Source organism: Orcinus orca, chromosome 3, assembly GCF_937001465.1.
Source record: "Orcinus orca chromosome 3, mOrcOrc1.1, whole genome shotgun sequence".
Lineage (NCBI taxonomy): Eukaryota > Metazoa > Chordata > Mammalia > Artiodactyla > Delphinidae > Orcinus > Orcinus orca.
Genome location: NC_064561.1, coordinates 154,783,050 through 154,803,651, shown reverse-complemented (window position 1 = coordinate 154,803,651; position 20,602 = coordinate 154,783,050). Strand labels below are relative to the sequence as shown.

Genomic DNA, 20,602 nt, shown 5'->3' with positions numbered 1-20,602 from the left:
CTATAATGTTATCAGTAGATTTTTCAGCAGAAATTCTGTAGTCCAGAAGGGAATGGCATGATATATTAAAAGTGCTGAAAGAAAAAAACTGCCAACCAAGAATACTCTACCCAGCAAAGTTGTCCTTCAGAATTGAAGGAAAGATAGTTTTCCAGACAAGCAAAAGCTGAAGGAGTTCATGACCACTAAACCAGCCTTACAAGGAAAGTTAAAAAGAGTTCTTCAAGGTGAAACAAATAGATGCTAATTAGTAGCAGAAAAACATACGAAAGTATAAAACTCATTGGTAAAGGTAAATATATAGTTAAATTCAGAATATTCTAGTGTTGTAATGGTGGTGGGTTAAACACTCATAACTCTATTATGAAGAATAAATCACAAAAGTATTAAAGATAACTATAACTACAATAATTTATTAATGGATATACAATGTAAAAAGATATAAATTGTTACATCAAAAATATAAAATGCAGGGAGAGGGGTAGTGTAATAAATATGCAGAGCTTTTGTATGCATTCGAAGCTAAGTTATCAGCTTAAAACAGACTATTACGAATATAACTTGTTTCAGTATAAGCCTCATGGTAACCACAAAGCAAAAGCCTATAGTAAACAAGTGAACAAAAAACCCACAAAAGATTTTTTAAAAGGAATCCAAGCATACCTCTACAGAAAGTATTCAAATCTCAAAGAATAGAGCAAAAGAGGAAGAGGGAGTTCCCTGGTGGCCTAGTGGTTAGGATTTGCATTGTCACTGCTGTGGCCTGCATTCAATCTTTGGGTGGGAAAGAAACTGAGATCCTGTAAGCCATGTGGCATGGCCAAAAACAAACAAACAAAAAAACAGCAAGAGAGGAAGAAAAGAACAAAGGAAATACAAAACAACCAGAAAACAATTAACAAAATGGCAGTATTAAGCCCATACATATCCATACATATCTATAATTGATTTAAAGGTAAATGGACTAAATTCTCCAATCAGAAGACATGGAGTAGTTGAATGGATTAAAAAAAGACCCAACTGTATACTGCCTACAAGAGACTCGCTTCAGCTTTAAAGACACACACATACTGAAAGTGAAGAGATGGAAAAGTATTCCATGCAAGCAGAAACCAAAGGAAAACAGGGGTAGCTATATTTAGACAAAACGAACTTTAAGCCAAAGACTATAACAACAAAGAAGCTCATTATATAATGATAAAGGGGCCAATTCATCAAGAATATATAACATCAATTAATATTTATGCAGCCAACATAGAAGCCAACACAAAAATTAACTCAAAATGGATTAAAGACTTGAAAGTAAGACCTGAAACTATAAAGCTCCTAGAAGAAAAGACAGGCAGTTAAAGCTCCTTGATGATGATTTTTTGGATTTGACACCAAAAGCAAAGGAAACAAAAGCAAATTTGAATTATACCTCAATAAAACTGAAAAAAAAAAGAACAAATTTAGGTACTATTGGAATTCTCCAAATATTAAAAAAAAAGTCCATGTCCCAACTACTTTACCATATAGAAATTTGTTTTCCAAGAAATTCACCTCCATCTTTTTCTGGAGTACAACAGCAAGTACTCAATCAAAAGATATTTATGAAAAAAATACTTGCCTTGCAAACAGTTAGGTTAAAAGAGCAGCCTTTTACTTGTCACTGGGTAGAGAAAAGAAAGAATAGCCCAGGCTTCCCTGGTGGCACAGTGGTTGAGAGTCTGCTGATGCAGGGGACACGAGTTTGTGCCCTGGTCCGGGAGGATCCCACATGTCGCGGAGCGGCTGGGCCCGTGAGCCATGGCCGCTGAGCCTGCGCGTCCGGAGCCTGTGCTCCGCAACGGGAGAGGCCACAACAGTGAGAGGCCCGCGTACCGCAAAAAAAAAAAAAGAAAGAATAGCCCATAAGCATTAATTTCTCTACTGATATCCATCTGCCTTTCTAGGTTTGGTCCTCCAACCTCATCTGCCAGATAGTATAAGAAAAGATGATCCCCTAATACATACAATGAGATATCAGTAATAAAAACTGGACAGCTGCCTAGTTCTTCCTCATCTGAACAAAACCCTAAAACTTTAAAAAGAAATAACAGAAATGTAATACCACTTGTAATATCACTTAAAATTATCTCCTTTTTCTTCCTCTTTTTTTTTTTTTTTTTTTTTATTTTGGCCACGCCACGCAGCTTGCAGGATATATCAGTTTCCCAACCAGGGACTGAACCCGGGCCACGGCAGTGAAAGCACCAAATCCTAACCACTAGACCACCAGAGAACTCTCTCTTCTTCCTTTTTATAAACACATATGAAACCTCAAAACCTCACAGCCTCTCTGAAAGCACTTTAACCCTAATTTATCATTTTTAAGAATTAAAGGAACCACTTTAAAAAATTAGGTGATACAGGTTATAATCAGCATTGTCATTAACTTTGTTACTTAGTGATTCTTTATTATATAAGGAAATATAAATATAGCTTTAATCTAAAATGAGAATTCTCATTTGTATGTAATTAACAATTCAAGTATTTACCTTAATAATGGCATTTTTTGCCTTATATGTAGCAAAATAGGGTTGTTTCAAAAGCCACAATGATGTAAGAATGGCAGCTGTAGAGGTCTTTACACGAATGACGGGACTGTACTCACAGGATGACGCAGTGAAACCAAAATCACAGAGCAGTCTTCTATCAGACCATCTTATCATCCATTCCAACAGCCTTCTTATACTGCCAAATGTGTTATTTAGTGCTAGAGGAAGATCTTCTCGAGGGTTAATATCATTGCGTTGAATTGCTTTGAAAATACATCTTCTAGTTTCAACAGACTTGGGAGTGTAAAAACTATGGTTTGACCATCTCTGTATTAAAGTTTTCTCTGCGTTGTCATCTTGTATTCTGTAAAATGACTTCTGTTTTAAACCAAACAACCCACTCTTCCCTTCATTTTTACTGACTTCATTCAAAGCGTTCTCTAAAAAAGGCCTGACCCCTTGATTAACCAGTACAGAAGCTGAAAGTGTCTGGTTTTCTGATTTTTCATACTCATACGACTCAGGAGCAACAACAAAGCAAGAGCCAGCTCTAAATACATTCTGGCTTTTGGTTTTGCCCTGACGTCGTTTTAATGTTGTATGTACATCAAAAAGTAAAGAATTAAGTTCATGTTCTCTAAGATGTCCAGAAAAGCTAGTTAGAAATGGAATGCCAGCATCCTTGGAACCAAGTAGGTCTCTTTCAAGAACATAACTCAAGAAGAGTTCAAGGAATTTAATATATTCATCATCGTCACGTTCAAATTCCCAAACACCTATTACAGGAAGTGCATTTTGTAACAACTTTTCATGATCTTCTTTTCTTTTAGGGTTTTCCTTCTGATTACATATTTTCTTTTTTCCATTGGGCTCACCACTCAATGTTAATTCCATGTGATTTGGGGCATTTCTATAGCAAAATAAAATTTAAGAAGATCATTTAATCACTAAAAATGATCTTTTAATCATTTAATCACTAAAAATGATCTTAGCATTTAATCACTAAAAATGATCTTAGCATTGACAATAAAAATTCTCTCTGCTGGTTAAGTCATATCTCTTGTTTTTTGATGCCTTGATAACCTATCTTTCAATTAAGGGGCAAAGATCTCTAAGTATTCACTCGAGCTGAACATTCTGAGTCCAAAAAATATAACAGATTAATATCAAAAGGGAAATTTTATGTTAAAAAAGATTAAAATGTGTTCACAGAAATTTCACTATTAAAAAAAAACATGACTTTTTCTGGGGAAAAAAAAAAGGTCCTCTAACAGGTCAGAATTTAGAAATACTATACAAAGTCAATAAAAAATCACAAGCCACCAATACACATCACAGTTTACAGTTTTCTGTTTCTCTCTTGCATCTACCCCTTTCAGCTTCCCTGTATGACATGCAAGAAGCAGGACTGCCCTCAGGATTCTTTACCACACAAAAGTTGGGTATTTTTCTACACTTTCTGCTGCTATTAACCTGTTGGGCAGGCACCTAACTACCAGCCATAATTACTTTTAAATCTGTTTCCTTTCAACATGGTTCTTAGGGCAGAACACAGATCCTTAGTTCCCTCAATAAAAGAAAGCTTCCAGTTAGGCACCTGGGCTGAAGCCGCCATGTCTCTTCCTATTAAGAATACAAAACAAGCAGTCTCCAAGGTATTCCTGTGCTAACACTGAATTTGTTTGGTGAAACAAGCACATCATTTATGATACTACCAGATACAGTTTAAGCAGATGTTTGAAGTAGATGGTATTATTTCACTTAAGCAAGATTATGGTTGATTATATAGTCTTTCAGTCATGAGAAGGATAAACTGCATTGTAGATACTGAATTATAAAGAAAAAAATCTGCTTAAATCAAAGTAACAGAGGTTTAACTGATAAGCAAGAATTTCTCAACAATTTACAGACAAGCTTTAAAGATGAATGTGCAAAAAGAAAAAAAAAGATGAATTTGCAAATTCCTTCCCTGGAAACTCCAAAAATAATATAGCTAACCAAATAATCCTGAACTATTTAAGTCTAAGATAGCTGAAAGAACTAAAAGTCCTCCAGTGAACTCTAGAATTTCATCTACTCATTTTATTTTATACCTTCAGGTGGCAAAATTATTTTGTATCTCAGTAATATTTTAAATGGATTTTCAACAGTCTCATCTTACACTCCTAACATTCTTGTGGGTATGGAGGGTGGTAATAATACAATCAGTGAGGTTACTGGAAATAAAAATCAGTTGCATGAAAATACTGAAAGTACTTTGTTCCCAAAGGAAGTGAATGCTTTCTATTACAAGATCTCAATTGTACCTCTGAGAGAAATGTATCCTACTTTTTTCTCCAGCCAACAAAGCTTCTGAGAAAGTATCAGCTGTATCTGCATCACTGTGGACCACAGAATTCCCTGGTTCTGTGAGTGTGCTCCTGCTCAAACTAGTTCCCAAGGAAAACTTGTCAAAACCTAGAACCTCAGCCGGTTTTTCTTCTTCAGTTGGTTCCCATATATTCATCTCAAAAGAACCTATATTTCTCTGCACACGTTTCAGAGCTTTCACCCTCACTTTATGGATAGAATGCATGATAACAGACATCATTTCTTGAGTTTGGGGACCTAGAAAGAAAAGAACAAAAGGCCTTAAAGTTCATTAAAATGTTTCAACTCAAGACATAAGGGGACGCAATTCTGGTCCCCCCTGGGAACATGAAATCTAACTGATGGCTAAGGCTTAGTTCTACAATCTTACAGATCATGCTTTTTTTCAATATCTGTTAGAAAGGTATGGTCCATATTTTTAAGGTAGAACAGGAGAAGCTAGAAAAGGTCCATTAAAGAACAATAAAAGTGACTCCATAAAAAAGTATGCCCTGGAAAACAAAAAATTTAGAAGCAATTTAACTGGTTCAAAAATCTGATAATTAGAGAAAGAATCACTAACATTCTTCTCACTCCCATAGAGTGGCACACAAGAGAAAATAAGTATAATTTTAGCCAAAGAAACAAAAACACCTTTCTGACTTCAAGTAACAGAAAACAGTAGAAAGGGAGGTTTTTCAAGACTGCCTGCATAAAAATTTTTAAGTATCATTAATACATAAACATGACATTTTAGAGATTTCAAAAAAGTCTGAAAAAATATAAATACAATGTAAGTACATTAATGCAATAATGTACATCATAGGATATTACTAGACTTAAATAACTATAGTTCTAAAACAGAGAGTAATCTGAATTCTTTAAAAATTTCTACAACATTATGAATACCTCATTTCATTGTACTTCACAGATATTGCATTTTTTACAAATTGCAATATCTGTGAAGGTTTGGGGCAACCTTCAAGCAAGTCTACTGGTGCCATTTTTCCAGCAGCATTTGCTCACTTCATGTCTCTGTGTCACATATTGCTAATTCTCACAGCATTTCAACTTTTTCATTATTATGAGATTTGTTTTGTTGACCTGTGATCAGTGATCTTTAATGCTACTACTGCAAAAAGATTATGACTTGCTTATGATTATGACTCAGATAATGGTTAGCATTTTTTAGCAATAAAGTACTTTTTAAATTAAGGTATATACATTGCCTTTTTTTAGAGCACACTTAATAGACTATAGTATACTGCAAACATAACTTTTATATGCACTAGGAAACCAAAAAATTCATATGACTTGCATTACTGCATTATTCACTTTATTATGGTGGTCTGGAACCAAACCTGAAATATCTCCAAGGTATGACTGTGCTTAATGCCATTGAACTGTACACTTAAAAATGGTAAATTTTGTATTATATTTTACCACAATAAAAAAAAATTTTCACAAGGTCATCTTGAATGCATAGTATAAAATAAGGAGCATAAATAACCATAAAAGGAGAATACTAGTTTTCAATAAAATATCTGATTATACAAAGCACTATATATTCATTTTATATATTTTATCTTTTTTAATCCTCTTTCAATACATATTCATAAAGAAGTATTAATATACTCATTTTACAAATAAGGAAAAGAGGCTCAGAGATACGGAGCAACTTGCCTATGGTCACACAGTTACTAACTGACAGAGCCATGACATGAAGTCAGCTTTGTCTGGTTCCAAAGCAACAGAATTGGTGCTTCCGTAATGGGGAAGTGCTTCTGACTTCTCATACTCCTATCTCCAAAGAGAAATGCATAAAAACATAAGCACTAGAAAATAAATGCTTTCAAAACAAAATGAGAATCTTCAGCAATTTATCTATCAGATATCTAAGAAATGACAAATAATACCTTTCACAACATAGTGTCTGAGTCTCTGTTGAAGAGAGTGATATTTTTCTCTTACAGGAACCCTTATGTCCTCAGGATTGGGAAACGCTTTCACAAAAATTTCTGCTACCTTCAGAAAAATTTAAAAATGAGTTTTATGAGCATCATTCTTAATTATAAATAAAATTAAAATTCTTTAAAGTCTCTGATTCTGATTTAGTTTATTTTCACCTACATTTACATTACCTCTCTGATTGGTGGCAGTTCTCCAATGAGGCTCAAAATTAGATCCTGAATAAGTTCTTCAATATTGGAAAACCGAGAGAACGGTAGCATTCTACAAGCCCATTCCACTGCACTGAGACAGTGCTCAACCATACAAGAATCAAACTTCACTTCGAGGTCCTAAATGGATATTGAAAAATATCATTTCCTTTTCACTTTAGACAGATAGACTAGATTCTTTGATCAAGCAATTATTTCCCAAGTAATATTTATTTTTCTTATTCTTGTGTAATTGATACCTTTTTTCCCTCCACATTTTCCCTTGCCTTCTGATATTGCCTGCAACTATAGGATAACTTATCACGGACATGCAGCATCCAACACAAAGCACAAAGTTCTCTGAAGCAACCTAAATCAGGAATGGAAATATGAAAGAAGACTGTATGAGTATATACATTAATATTATAACAACTGTTGGTTATTTTTTTTCCAAAATAAATGTCTTTATACTGTTGATTACAAAAGAAACATGCTCATACTCAATACTTTATATAAAAGTTGTGGAGATCCTTACAGAATTTTTACACATATTATTCCAGAATATTTCATACATGTCATACTCGCATGAAAATATTAAAAACACTTTATAGAGTAAATAAGCTACTCTATTTATTGGTAGTTTACTTGTTTTAAACTTAGAGTATATTGTAAATATTTTTCAAAGCCAATACACATAGCTCTACTTAATACCATATTGTTAATTTATTTGGAAAATCACTTATTAATAGGCATTTAAAGGACTTCCTGGTGGCACAGTGGTTAAGAATCCGCCTGCCAATGCAGGGGACACAGGTTTGAGCTCTGATCCGGGAAGATTCCACATGCCGCGGAGCAACTAAGCCCATGTGCCACAACTACTGAGCCTGCACTCTAGAGTCCACGAGCCACAACTGCTGAGCCCATGTGCCACAACTGCTGAAGCTCGCGTGCCTAAAGCCTGTGCTCCACAACAAGAGAAGCCACCGCAATGAGAAGCCCGTGCACTGCAATGAAGGGTAGCCCCCATTCACCACAGCTAGAGAGGGCCCGAGCACAGCAACAAAGACCCAACACAGCCAAAAATAAATAAATAAATAAATTTATAAAAAAAAAAAATAGGCATTTAAGTTAAAAAATTTTCAATATTAGAAATATAATTTCCAATATAAAACAATTTTTTTATTAAAAGTAATACAGGTACACAAAGATATATAAAATCATACTATGTATATACAGTTTTGCAACTATCTCTTTTTTTTCACCTAATGTATCTTAGATATATTTCCTTTTTTTTTTCTTTTTCCCTGGCCGCACCACGAGGCACGCAGGATCTTAGTACCCCAACTAGGGATCAAACCTGTGCCCCCTGCAGTGGAAGCGCAGATTCTTGACCACTGGACCACCAGGTAATTCCCTCAGATATATTTCCATGGTGGCAACATACACATACGGTCTTTTCATTATCAGCACAGTATTGTTACATGAAACTTCCCCGAATCAAATGTAAAATATATCATTACTAATATTTAGGCCTAATTTATAAGCAAACAGCTCATTTTGGACAAACCTATTGCTTTAATGGACACTTCATCAAGCTTGTGGTCTCCAGTTGTCCCGGGTCGAAAGAATGCTACACCTCCTTTACAGAAATTAAGTAACGACTGAGGGAAAGGACTCAATGAAGGAAGGGATCCTTTCATTCGAATCTGAAAGTAAAGAAAGAATATGTTAATTACCAGTCATATAAGTCAATTTTTTTTTTTATAAGTCAATTTTTAAGGAAACTATAAAGCAACAAACAAGGCAGGTAAGATAAACCATAAAGAGTGGAAAACACAGTATGGTTCCCATACAATGTAAGAAAATATCCCTGAAATCACTTGTACTTTCAGAAACGTAGCTCACAAATTTAACTCAACAAATTCACTAGGCTAAATCTCAAAGGAAAAAAAAAACGTTCTAGCCAAATTAACCTCTCTTGTCACTCAGTTTTGCCTAAAAAGTTCTGTATAAAAAAGAATTTAATGCTATTTCCCCTGACTTTCCCCAAAGGAATAGTAAAGAAAATAAACTTAAGTATCTAACTCTACCTACGTGCATTACCTAAAAACTAATACAGAAAAAGGTATATCTACATACAAAACTTTAAAAAACTAATCTATAAGTGACAGAATTATAAAGTCATCATTTGGCAACTCCTAATAAAAAAATGACTCTAGCGAGGATCATCAATAAATGCTAAATTAGGTAAAAAATTGATGGGTTGATGGAGAACATGATAGTGGGTGGAACATGACCCAAATTCACTGATCCATCTCATACCATGAAAAGTGAAAGAAAAAGACGTATGTGCAACATGATATGCTGCAGAGGGGAAGTATACAATACCACTTATGAAGGATTCAATTCTAAGAAAATGTTAACCTGAATTTAATCAAATCTGTCTACTTTCATGAGGATAGATTAATTACCAGCTTATAGAAAATAAAAAGAAAGAGGAACAACTTAAATGACACTAAATGAAAAAATGACAGACAAATCCAAAATACAGTTCAGGACCAACTACCTAATCTCTCTAACAAATCAAGAATAGAAAATAAAGGAAACTACTGTGTGTTAAAAGGAAACTGTGATAGAATAAAAGAAAAGCGGGACTTCCCTGGTGGCACAGTGGTTAAGAATCTGCCTGACAATGCAGTGAACACGAGTTCAAGCCCTGGTCCGGGAAGATCCCACATGCTGTTGAGCAACTAAGCCTGTGCGCCACAACTACTGAGCCCGTGTGCCACAACTACTAAAGTCCACACACCAGGAGCCCGTGCTCCACAACAAGAGAAGCCAACGCAATGAGAAGCAAGTGCACTGCAAAGAAGAGTAGCCCCCGCTCGCCGCAACTAGATAAAGCCCACACGCAGCAACAAAGACCAAACGCAGCCAAAAATAAATAAATAAAAATAAACTTATTTAAAAAAAAGAATAAAAGAAAAGGGATCTAAGAGACATAAACCTGGGAAGAAAAGGATTAGCAGTAGGCTTGTAATCTATTTTCTCCCTCTACTATTCACTTCCAGAAAGACACGATCTAGTCAAATCCCCTTGTAAGCATGCTAAGGACAGACTTCTTGCCAAACAAATTAATGGTATTTACCAGATGTACAGAGTCAGTCTAGGCTGGTTATTAGAAACAAATCTAGAATGTATGGATTTATGGAGTATGACCCCTGGAAAATGTTACCCAAGCTATATAATTAGAGAGATATAAAAAGGAGATGTTAAATAACTGAAATAGTTCCCTTTTGTGTCATGACATTAAAAAAAAACCAGGACACATTCTTCTACAGTGAGAAAAGACTTGGAGCAGTGTATGCAATTCCAGAGTTCACTACATATCATCTGTATCTTTTGGCTACCTATATCCTTGCAATTATTGGTGCAGTTTGACCCATGGATGAAAAACATGTGTCTACACAAAAACTTATACATATGGGCTTCCCTGGTGGCACAGCGGTTAAGAATCCGCCTGCCAATGCAGGGGACACGGGTTCAATCCCTGGTCCGGGAAGATCCCACATGCTGCAGAGCAACTAAGCCCATGCGCCACAACTACTGAGCCTGCGCTCTAGAGCCCATGAGCCACAACTACTGAAGCTCGCGTGCCTAGAGCCTGTGCTCCACAACAAGAGAAGCCACTGCAATGAGAAGCCCGCGTCTGAGGCCATGCCTCAAAACTTCCTTTATAAATGTCCAGGAGTATTCTACTTTGAGAAGCAGGTTTCGTACTATAAATAAGCCTGAAATTTATGGATTTATAGGGCAGGACTCCTTGGGAAAATATCACAGTTATAAATATTAATAAATATTAGTATATTTAAATTGTTTACCATACTGTTACCGAGTCTAAGCTCATACTGCTTGCTGCACTACAGGCCAATAATCGAGAACTGAGTTCTTGGGGCAAGGAATAACGACTTTATTCGGAAAGCCAGCAAACAGAGAAGATGGTGGGCTCATGCCACAAAGAACCATCTTGCCTGAGTTAGAATTCAGTCTCCTTTTATACTAAAAGGGGAGGGAGTAAAGTCAAACACTTCCTGGTTCCCATCAGCCTCTGGAGGGCATGTGTTAATTTCTTCCTCCCTGCAGTCATTCACAGGTGGGCCTGGTCAGGACGTTTCCTGTTAGCTAAAAAGAGGTATTTTAGCTTAATGCTCATTACCAGGGAAGCAGGGTTCCCAAAGATGGGCCATTATGTATAATTCAAGGTTAGAAGCAATAAACCTTTAGTGATTAACTTGCAATAGAATACAAAAGGTTCTTCCCTATTTCAATAGCACATAAGTGACTAGGACATTTCCATACCTTCTGCATGACTTTTCTTGCCCATCTCAACTGCAAGATGTACCACTGTGCTACAGGAAAAGAACACCGAGCTGCCCGGAAAAGCAAGAGAACACGTTGAAGGATTCCAGACACCTTTTGGCGATTATCTTTTTCAGCTTTTAGAAGAAGATCATCACCATCTTCCTAAAAAGAAACAATAACAACAATTTTAGTAGCTAGTAAAACAGAAACTTAAAATGTTAAAGTGAAAATAAAGATAGTGCTTCTCAAAGTAGAATACTCCTGGACATTTATAAAAGAAGTTTTGAGACATGGCCTCAGAGATTAACTATTGCTATTTCTAGTGTCAAGGAAACACTTCTCTCACCTCAAACAATGTAAAGGGGTGAGTCGACCCTAATCCCAAGTCTTTGGCTACAACAGTTGAAGCCATCACCCCGGACTCCATGGGTGGAATGTTACAGAGAAAGCTCCTTTCAAAAAGAATGACTTTTCCCTTCCTCTTCCTGGAAAAATCCCATTATATTTCAATGTCACCTCCTCTGTGAAGCCCTCCCATTCTGTGCTACTATGAGTCTTTGCTCAGACTTCCATTATAGCTTTCACTAATCTATTCTTGCTGATTTATGTATCTGTTTCCCACACTATTGAGAACTACCCAGGAGCAAAGGCCTTGTCATATAGTGCATAGAGTAAACTCCAATATGTGGTAGGATCCAACAAATGTTTCTTGAATAAACACAATTCAAGTCAGTAGCTACAGATTAATTTCCCAGAGAATGAGATAATGTGAATACTGTAAACATTTGCTTCCCCAACCTTCTCCTACCATTGTCACTTCTTAAGAGTATTCAGTTTTTATTTGGGTATCTGCCCCTCTCCTACATAGCCAAATGATTCAAGGAGAGCTGATCCCATATCCCTAGCTGCCAAGGAAGGCCCTAGTCAATTGCCAAGCAGTACTTTGTATTAGCCCTAGTCAAGGTGTTTGATTCGAGGACAGGGAAGTGACCTCAGTCGGTCTTACAAGAGTAACTCTCAGTACTCTTGCTTGGAATGCTGGGAAAGAAATACTTTTTTACTACTTTTCTTTCTCCCATTCCCACTCCCTTTGGACATGGACAAGGTATCCTTAGAAGCTACTGGCAGCCATTCTGCTCCCACAAAGGGAGCCAGCCTTAAACTGAAGCTGACACCTTAGAAAACAAACTAAAAGAAAGAGCCCAAGTCTTTGGTAACATAACTGGACTTCTCAATTATGCCAGCCAATATTTACCAAGTTTTCTGTTACTTACAACCCAAAGGGTTCTAACTGATACAGAGGGACATTTAAGAGAAATCCTACCATTGGAGATTATTTTACTAAAAAATAATAAAATGAAGTACTACTAAGGATAGGTACCAAACTAATATCAGCACAGCGTATCTAAAAATATCTTAAATGCTATTTCTAATTCCTAAACCAACATACTGAAGACTCAGATATGAGAGGAAAGAGGAATTACTGAGAAATACCATGGACTACTTATTCTTTCCATTTGTAATATATTATACCTGAAATATCAACAAATGAAATATTTTAATCTACTGAAACGTAACTTGAAATATAACAATGAGAATACAGCAAATAAGTCTAAAAAAAGAAAAAGAAAAAAAGTTGCTAATTCTGAAAAAGTAGTAAAGAAACAATACCAGAATCAATTTAAACAGCTAATTGAATATTAAAACAATTTAAATGTAAATAATTTACATTAACACTTTAAATCCTAAAACCAGCTATGTTATGATTTTCAATAAGAGCAGAGGAAAAGTTCCTCAGAGGAATACAGTATTGCTATTTATAAGACAGAACTATCAATTGAAAAGTATAGGAGAAAAAAATGACCTTTCAAATCAAAGAAAAATCAAACTAAGTCTTTCAAAAGAGGCACAGACAATGAGATGAATAAAAGACTAAAATAATGTATGGCTTGGGACTTCCCTGGTGGCACAGTGGTTAAGAATCCACCTGCCAATGCAAGGAACACGAGGTTCAAGCCCTGGTCCTGGAAGATCCCACATGCCGCAGAGCAACTAAGCCCATGCGCCACAACTACTGAGCCTGCACTCTACAGCCTGCAACCTGCAACTACTGAGCCCACATGCCACAACTACTGAAGCCCACATGCCTAGAACCCATGCTCCACAACAAGAGAAGCCACTGCAATAAGAAGCCCACGCACCGCAACGAAGAGTAGCCCCCGCTCGCCACAACTAGAGAAAGCCCGCACGCAGCAACGAAGACCCAATGCAGCCAAAAATAAATAAATAAATAAAAAATAATGTATGGCTTCTAAATTCTGACATTCTTTTTGCTACCCTAAACAAATGTTTATTTTTTAAAAATCTGGATACAGAGAAATATCTCTTAATTTTGTTTTATTATTGAAATAATTTTAACATTTATTGAATGCTTACTATGTGTCCTAGGCCCTAAAGTAAAAGCTTTTACAGGATATCTCATTCAATACTCTCAATAATGCTGTCAGAGGTACTATCATCAACTTCATTTTACAGATAAGGAAACTTAAACATCAGTTTAGTACATTGCCCAATATTACACAATAAATAAACAGCAAAGCTGGAATCCAGAAGTTAGCTTCAGAGCCTGCATTTTTAACTTGATGATTATTAACAAGTTGATTATTTTAAAAATTGGACAAAATCAACTTTAAATTAATTGAAAGATTAAGCATTAAGCTTACTTCACTAAGAATAGCTGGCTGAGGACAATATAATGGAGGAGCTGGAAGATACAAGCCGACCGGCACTAAGCCCCACAGTCTCTGACTGAAGTCCTTGGCAGAGTTTATCAGAAGCTGAAATGTCTCTGAAAGAATATCTGCATCAGCCATAACTGCTGCTTTCAGTACTTCCTGCACAGAACCAAATAGCAGATCTGCATCTTCTTCTTCAATGGGATCTAGCAAATACAAAATTAGGTAAAGTAGTTAAAATTTATATTATACTTTTCATGTTATTTTGTAGGATAAAATTTCATATCTGAAAAAGCTGATTGCCAAAAATGAACATATTGGTTGACATGCAAAACACCCAAACTTCTAGATAGAAACTTAATAAAGATTCTCTTACTTTTAAGATTATAGGTAATCAGAGCACAAAGACTTTTCCAAAATTATACAAGACACTGTAATAACAATTATATAATAAAAAATTCTTGGAATATAGTTGTGACTCAAAAATAATAATATAAGAAAAAAATATTAATGGGAAAAATAAAATGTCAAGAAAGACTCCAAAATAATATACAACATTACATGAAGGCAGTGAGAGAGTAATTATTTTCTTTTTCATAATAGTCCATCACAGTACTTTTATAATAAAAAGGACTTGTGAAGCTAAAAAAACCCCCAGAAATATACAAAATAGTCATACAGTATGGCTTCAATTATATAAGTGTATGTACATATGGAGACATGTTCCAGAAGGCAAAATGCAGAGATGCAGGTGGCAGAATTGGAGACTTACGCACTTTTATATTAGGAAATATTTTAAGCATACTTTAAGGTATAGAATATAATATGAAAACACTCACGTACTGACTTCATCCTTGTCTGATATTAACATGTTTCCTACATTCAATTTAGATTAAAAAGAATGTTGCAAATACAGCTGAAATTCCTTAGGTACCAATCATATTTCACTTCCTCTCTCCAGAGGTAGTCACTATCCAGAATTTGGTGTGGCTCTACTGAAACTCCTATTACACATATGTTGTGTCTTCCACAACATTCTATACAAAGTTTAACTTCTCTTTCATATTTTCCAACTCTTTTCTTTATATCTATACATTTTTATCTCTCTCTATATATTTTTTTTGTGTGTATATATACAGAGATAGATCAAATTCATTTTCCAGTTCACTAACCATCTGCTGAGTTTTTTGTTTTTAAATCAGTTTGTTGAGGTATAATTTACGTGCACTAAAATTTATCCTTTTTAAGTGTACAGTTCAATGAGTTTTGTTTGTTTTCTGTTTTTTAAAATATTTATTTGGCTGCACTAGGTCTTAGCTGTGGCACGTGGCTTAGTTGTGGCATGCGGGATCCAGTTCCCTGACCAGGGATGGAATCTGGGCCCCCTGCACTAGGAGTGCAGAGTCTTAACCACTGGACAACCAGGGAAGTCCCCAGTTCAATGAATTTTGACATTTTCATCACTCCACAAAAGTTCTTATACCCTTTTGTTGTCAATTCCCCCCTTACTCTCATGTAACCATTGATCTGTTTCTTGTCCCTATAGTGTTGTTTTTTATAAAATCACATAAATGGAATCACACAGTGTGTAGTTTTATTTCTGAGTTCTTTCATTCAGCATAATGGTTCTTCAATTCATCCATGTTGTTGCATGTTATCAGTAGTTTGCTACTCTTTATTAATTATTATTCCATTGTACAGATAAATTGCAATTTGTTCTTCCATCCACAAGTTGATAAGCATTTGAGTTGTTTCAAGTTTTTGGCTATTATGAAAAAGCTGCTATGAACATTCAATATACAGGTTTTTCAGTGGACCTATGTTTTTATTTTTCTTGGGTAAATACCTAGGGGTGGAATCCATTGACTTTTTCTCTTTCTTTCTGACCCCTGGAAATTTCCCTTACTTTCTTTAAATCTTAGCCTTTAAATGCATATCTTTATATTTTATCTAGAAACACACTGTATCTATGTATTTATTGTAGGAGAGTTTTCAGATCATCTGAAACAATATATTGCCAGAACTGGAAGTTCAGACTGGGAATTTTTTAGTCCTTTTTTTCAAAATCAACTTTCATGTAGATACATTATCTTTTCATTTACTTAAAAAAAAACCTGACAGAAAATTATCAAAGAAATTTTCAGTCTGATTTCCAAGTATTATGAATTCTTTCCAGAAAGAGAAGTTATAATTAATAAGCTCTAGGAATCTAGAGAAGTCTCACTCCTTAATGGAGACAAGCACTAATAAAACAAAACAGCTATCCTGGTTTTATCATTAAATATATGACTTTAAATAACAGACTTCATTACTTTTTGTCTAAATTTCCCCCTCTTTAAAACAGACGAATTTTATAGGGCTCCTGGGTAAATCCATGTATTACATGTAATATTATATTATTTTTTTATAATACCACTCAGAACTTTTCAAATTAAAAGCAAAAAACAACTCTACGATTTATGCATTAGGCAAGAGGTTCTAAGTACCCCTTGACATCTGAGATTCTACGATTCTATGACTGCAAAAGAAAACAATCTAAATGCAGCAAAATACCACTAGTATAAAGAAAGGCTATGTATGGAAAATCAGAATATCATTCAGATACTGAACATTGTATTTTGAACTGTATCAGTTTGGGATGCTCCCATTATTAAGAATAAATAGCAAAATCTTATTTTTGATAAGCTTATTACTTCAAAGCATTAATATATGTGTGGGTACTTAAAAGCTTTTTAAAATACCATAAGCTTTATATTAATTAAGCCGATACATGTGTCGACCATACATAGGTAACACACCTGTAAACTGTTTGTATTTTGAGCCCATTTCTTTTTTTGCTTCCAAAGAGGCCGGCTGACCTAAAAAACACTGCAGTTTTTCCTGGAAAATCTGTGCTGGAGTCATATTTAATGGTAGATTCAGACCCTTTTTCCTGGACCTGAAATCACATCAAATTAAGGGAAAAGAATACAAATTTTGAAAAAAGGAAACATACACACATCAAGAGCTAAACATGAAATTTTAAAGAACAGAGAAATTCACTTTATTCATCCTATATTTAGACAAGAAATAAGCAAGGAAATACTGTATTAAGGATAGTATTAAGGCTTTCCATAATTATGGTACTAATATATCTCCTCATCCTTACCTCCCACTGCTGCCCTACAAATGTACTCTATCCAAACCAAGCCAAACTTGCTTTTGCCATATGCCTTTGCTCACATTTGGAATGTTCTCTCTCCCTACAGCTACTCAGTTTGTCAAGATCCCATCTTCCCTTCAATGCCCATCTCAAATGACATCTCCCACATAAAGTATTTCCTGTCCTTCCCTCACTTGATACTAGTGCTCTCCCTACTGTACCACGGGCACTTTTCTTACCATACTATGTAAATTGTAATAATGTTTTGTCCTATTTTCCCTATTAAACTATAAATGCCTAAGCATAGAAACTATGTACCATTTAAGTTTACAATCCACTAAAACACCTGGCATAGAGCTTGATACAGAGTTACTTAATAAATAAACATACATTGAATTATTGAATTAAAAAATATAGAAGACACAGCAATACCATAACCTTCAGAATAGTTAAAATATAGGGATTAGTTTGATTAGCTTAAAACTCAAATCCTGTTTGGGAAAGACAAACTTTCCCATTGACTATAGGCCCTTTGAGGGCACTACTAACAAATTAATGTGCTAAATAGATGTTTTAACACTGTACGTAAGCCTCTGATCTGTCCAATACAGTAGCCACTAGATGTATATAGCCCTCTAAATTTAAATTAATTAAAATTAGATGGAAAATCCAGTTCCTTGGTCTTACTATCCACATTTCAAGTGCTCAATAAATACATGTGGCTAGTAGCTATCAGATTGGGTAGCACATATAGAATATTTCCATTACTGAAAAAAGTTCTATTGGACAATGCTGAACTAAGGATTCCACAAAATGCATAAATACCAGCAATGACTGAAATAAAAAATATTTTAGATGACACCATCATACTTTCCTAAAAATACATACCTTGTGAAATTGCTATCATGTTTACAGAACAGCTGCAAGGCCACACCAATGGAAACAGACGTCTTCCAGTCTCCAAGTTTCTGTGCCAACCACACAGCTTCTGGAACCAGGCCACCAATAAATAATAATTCAAGGGCATATTCAACTGTCCACACATTAGAAAGATTCTGCTCTCTAACAACACTGGCCACCTTCGAGTGTTGCAGAGGAATAAGTCGAAAGGGCTGCTCTGTGAGTAAATTAAAGAAAATGGATTTTACAATTATATATACAAGAACTCACACCTCTTTTTATAGATCTCTTCAATCAGTATTTCCTACACAAAACCACAACAAGGAAGATACATACAAAATGGCCTAAAATAATGCTTAACGTACTCTAGAATAGTCTTTTTAACATTGAACACTGTGTCTCTTTAGTGGGTCATGAAGCAAATGTCAGCATTCCTAAAAACATGAAACTGAGTAGACACAGAAACAAAAGAGACAGTATCAGAGTGCATTACACAAAATAAAGGTAAATAAGTACAGTTTAATGAAACTTTTTGGTCAGATAATATAAACGTACACACACACGTAAACGTACCGGTCACAGTGTACAGTTTACTACTGTGGGCTGCTCTGAAATATATAGCTATTTCTCCTACTGCATTATGAAATCTGGAGGGTAGAGACTGCATCTTACCTGACTTTGCATTCCTCATAGTGTCATGGGATAAAAATCTAGTTTGAGGTAATACTCAAGCATATTAAATGTTCAATGTTCAGTGTTTAACAGAAAGTAGAAAACTGTGATTTTCAGTAATCCTGAACAAATGACAAGATTTCAGTCTGGCCTGAGATTAAATACAAAGGGTAATAATATCCTTCTCCCCAGCCTTCTGTATCTTTCCCTAATTAAAGTAACTTGAATGAGAAATTTGAAAATACTATGACAGAACTGTTATCTTTTAAAAAATACATATTGCTAAGATTTTCACTCACTCCCTCAAAATAAAACTGGTAATTAGTATATGTAGGTTTTTGCTCCTTGAAATGAAATGATTAGTTTCTTATGTGATCTACATAGGCTCTGCCCACACCAAGCACTAACATTTTAGCTCTTTGACAAAGATATGGAAAGAAACGAAAAATTTAGTCAATCGATGACTGTTTGATTCTGCATAGGCAAACAGCCAGGAGATTGATGAAATTTTTCCAGTTTTTAATTCACTATGAGTAAGGCATTGTACCATTAAAAGAATTTGAATGATTTAATTTTCTGAAATTTTTACTGCTTTCACACAGCAAACATCATACCAAATAAGCAACTCAAATCCGCAATACATTCTGCCACTAGTTCTGATTTAAAAGATTAACATGAAATATATTCTAAGTCAAGCCTGCTAATATCATTTGTCAAGACAGAGGGAGATTAAAGAAATTAAAGGATATATAACAAGTTTCAGATATTTAAATTGTCAACAATCATAGTCTAGTCTCGGGCATAGGAAAAGAACACAAAGTCTTCTCTCCTACTCTCTCCTCTAACTGGGAAGATATTTACGTAGGGAATAAAAAGGTGTGTCTCTGAGCTTTTCTGAACGCTTATGAGTCTGCCCAGAAACAATTCAATAACTCTGTCACTTTTCTTCACAAAGTGTGATAAATATCAGTCTCCCTTAGGTATGTAAAGTCATCTGTAAAGATAAAAATCATTAGCAAAGAGCAAAAGTCCTATAAATATTGTAGGACAGAAAGATAAGAAATTGAGATAAATCTTCTGAATACCAGGATTGTACCTTTTTTTTTTAAGATTTTTCTAAAAACCACATGAGGGCTTCCCTGGTGGCGCAGTGGTTAAGAATCCGCCTGCCAATGCAGGGGGCACAGGTTCGAGCCCTGGTCCAGGAAGATCCCACATGCCGCAGAGCAACTAAGCCCGTGCGCCACAACTACTGAGACTGCACTCTAGAGCCCGCAAACCACAACTACTGGGCCCACGTGCCACAACTACTGAAGCCCACGTGCCTAGAAGCCACCACAATGAGAAGCCCGTGCACAGCAACGAAGACCCAATGCAGCCATAAATAAATAAATAAATATTTTTAAAAATTAAAACCACATGAGTTCTGCCTCTCTCCTTCAGTAAAATTATATGGATTAAGGATACAATTTGTTATCAGAAACATTATTACCAAAAATAGGGAGCACAAGTAGTAAATACCTCACTTGTGACAAAATAAAGAGAGCTTAAATAAAAAACTATTGTAATAATTAGTGTCAAATGTACAAGGAAATAAGTAATATCCAACTGAGAGGTTCAGTCAGAGGAAAGCATAAAGTGAGAGAAAGAAGCACAGGCTGTTCTCAGGGAGAAAAGGAGGGAGCACCAGCTGAAACTGAGTTAGTGGCCAATGGAGAAGGAAAGGGGAGAAGGTAGATCCTGGAAAAACAGAGCACCTGTTTC

At 35.4% G+C, this 20,602-nt stretch overlaps 1 protein-coding gene across 4 annotated transcripts in view; it reads right to left on the bottom strand.

Moving 5' to 3' along the window:
- The window catches only part of CPLANE1 (ciliogenesis and planar polarity effector complex subunit 1), a 128,585-nt gene that overhangs the window by 82,192 nt on the left and 25,791 nt on the right, over positions 1–20,602 (bottom strand). For all 4 annotated transcript variants that reach the window (XM_033421246.2, XM_033421252.2, XM_033421253.2 and 1 more), the window contains 10 exons: positions 18,155–18,383; positions 16,923–17,062; positions 14,113–14,330; positions 11,387–11,551; positions 8,595–8,733; positions 7,288–7,397; positions 7,010–7,168; positions 6,785–6,893; positions 4,826–5,126; positions 2,520–3,429 (listed from right to left, as the gene is read on the bottom strand). In XM_033421246.2, the coding sequence (XP_033277137.1) occupies positions 2,520–3,429; positions 4,826–5,126; positions 6,785–6,893; positions 7,010–7,168; positions 7,288–7,397; positions 8,595–8,733; positions 11,387–11,551; positions 14,113–14,330; positions 16,923–17,062; positions 18,155–18,383 (2,480 nt within the window). The remainder of the gene's footprint in view (positions 1–2,519; positions 3,430–4,825; positions 5,127–6,784; positions 6,894–7,009; positions 7,169–7,287; positions 7,398–8,594; positions 8,734–11,386; positions 11,552–14,112; positions 14,331–16,922; positions 17,063–18,154; positions 18,384–20,602) is intronic.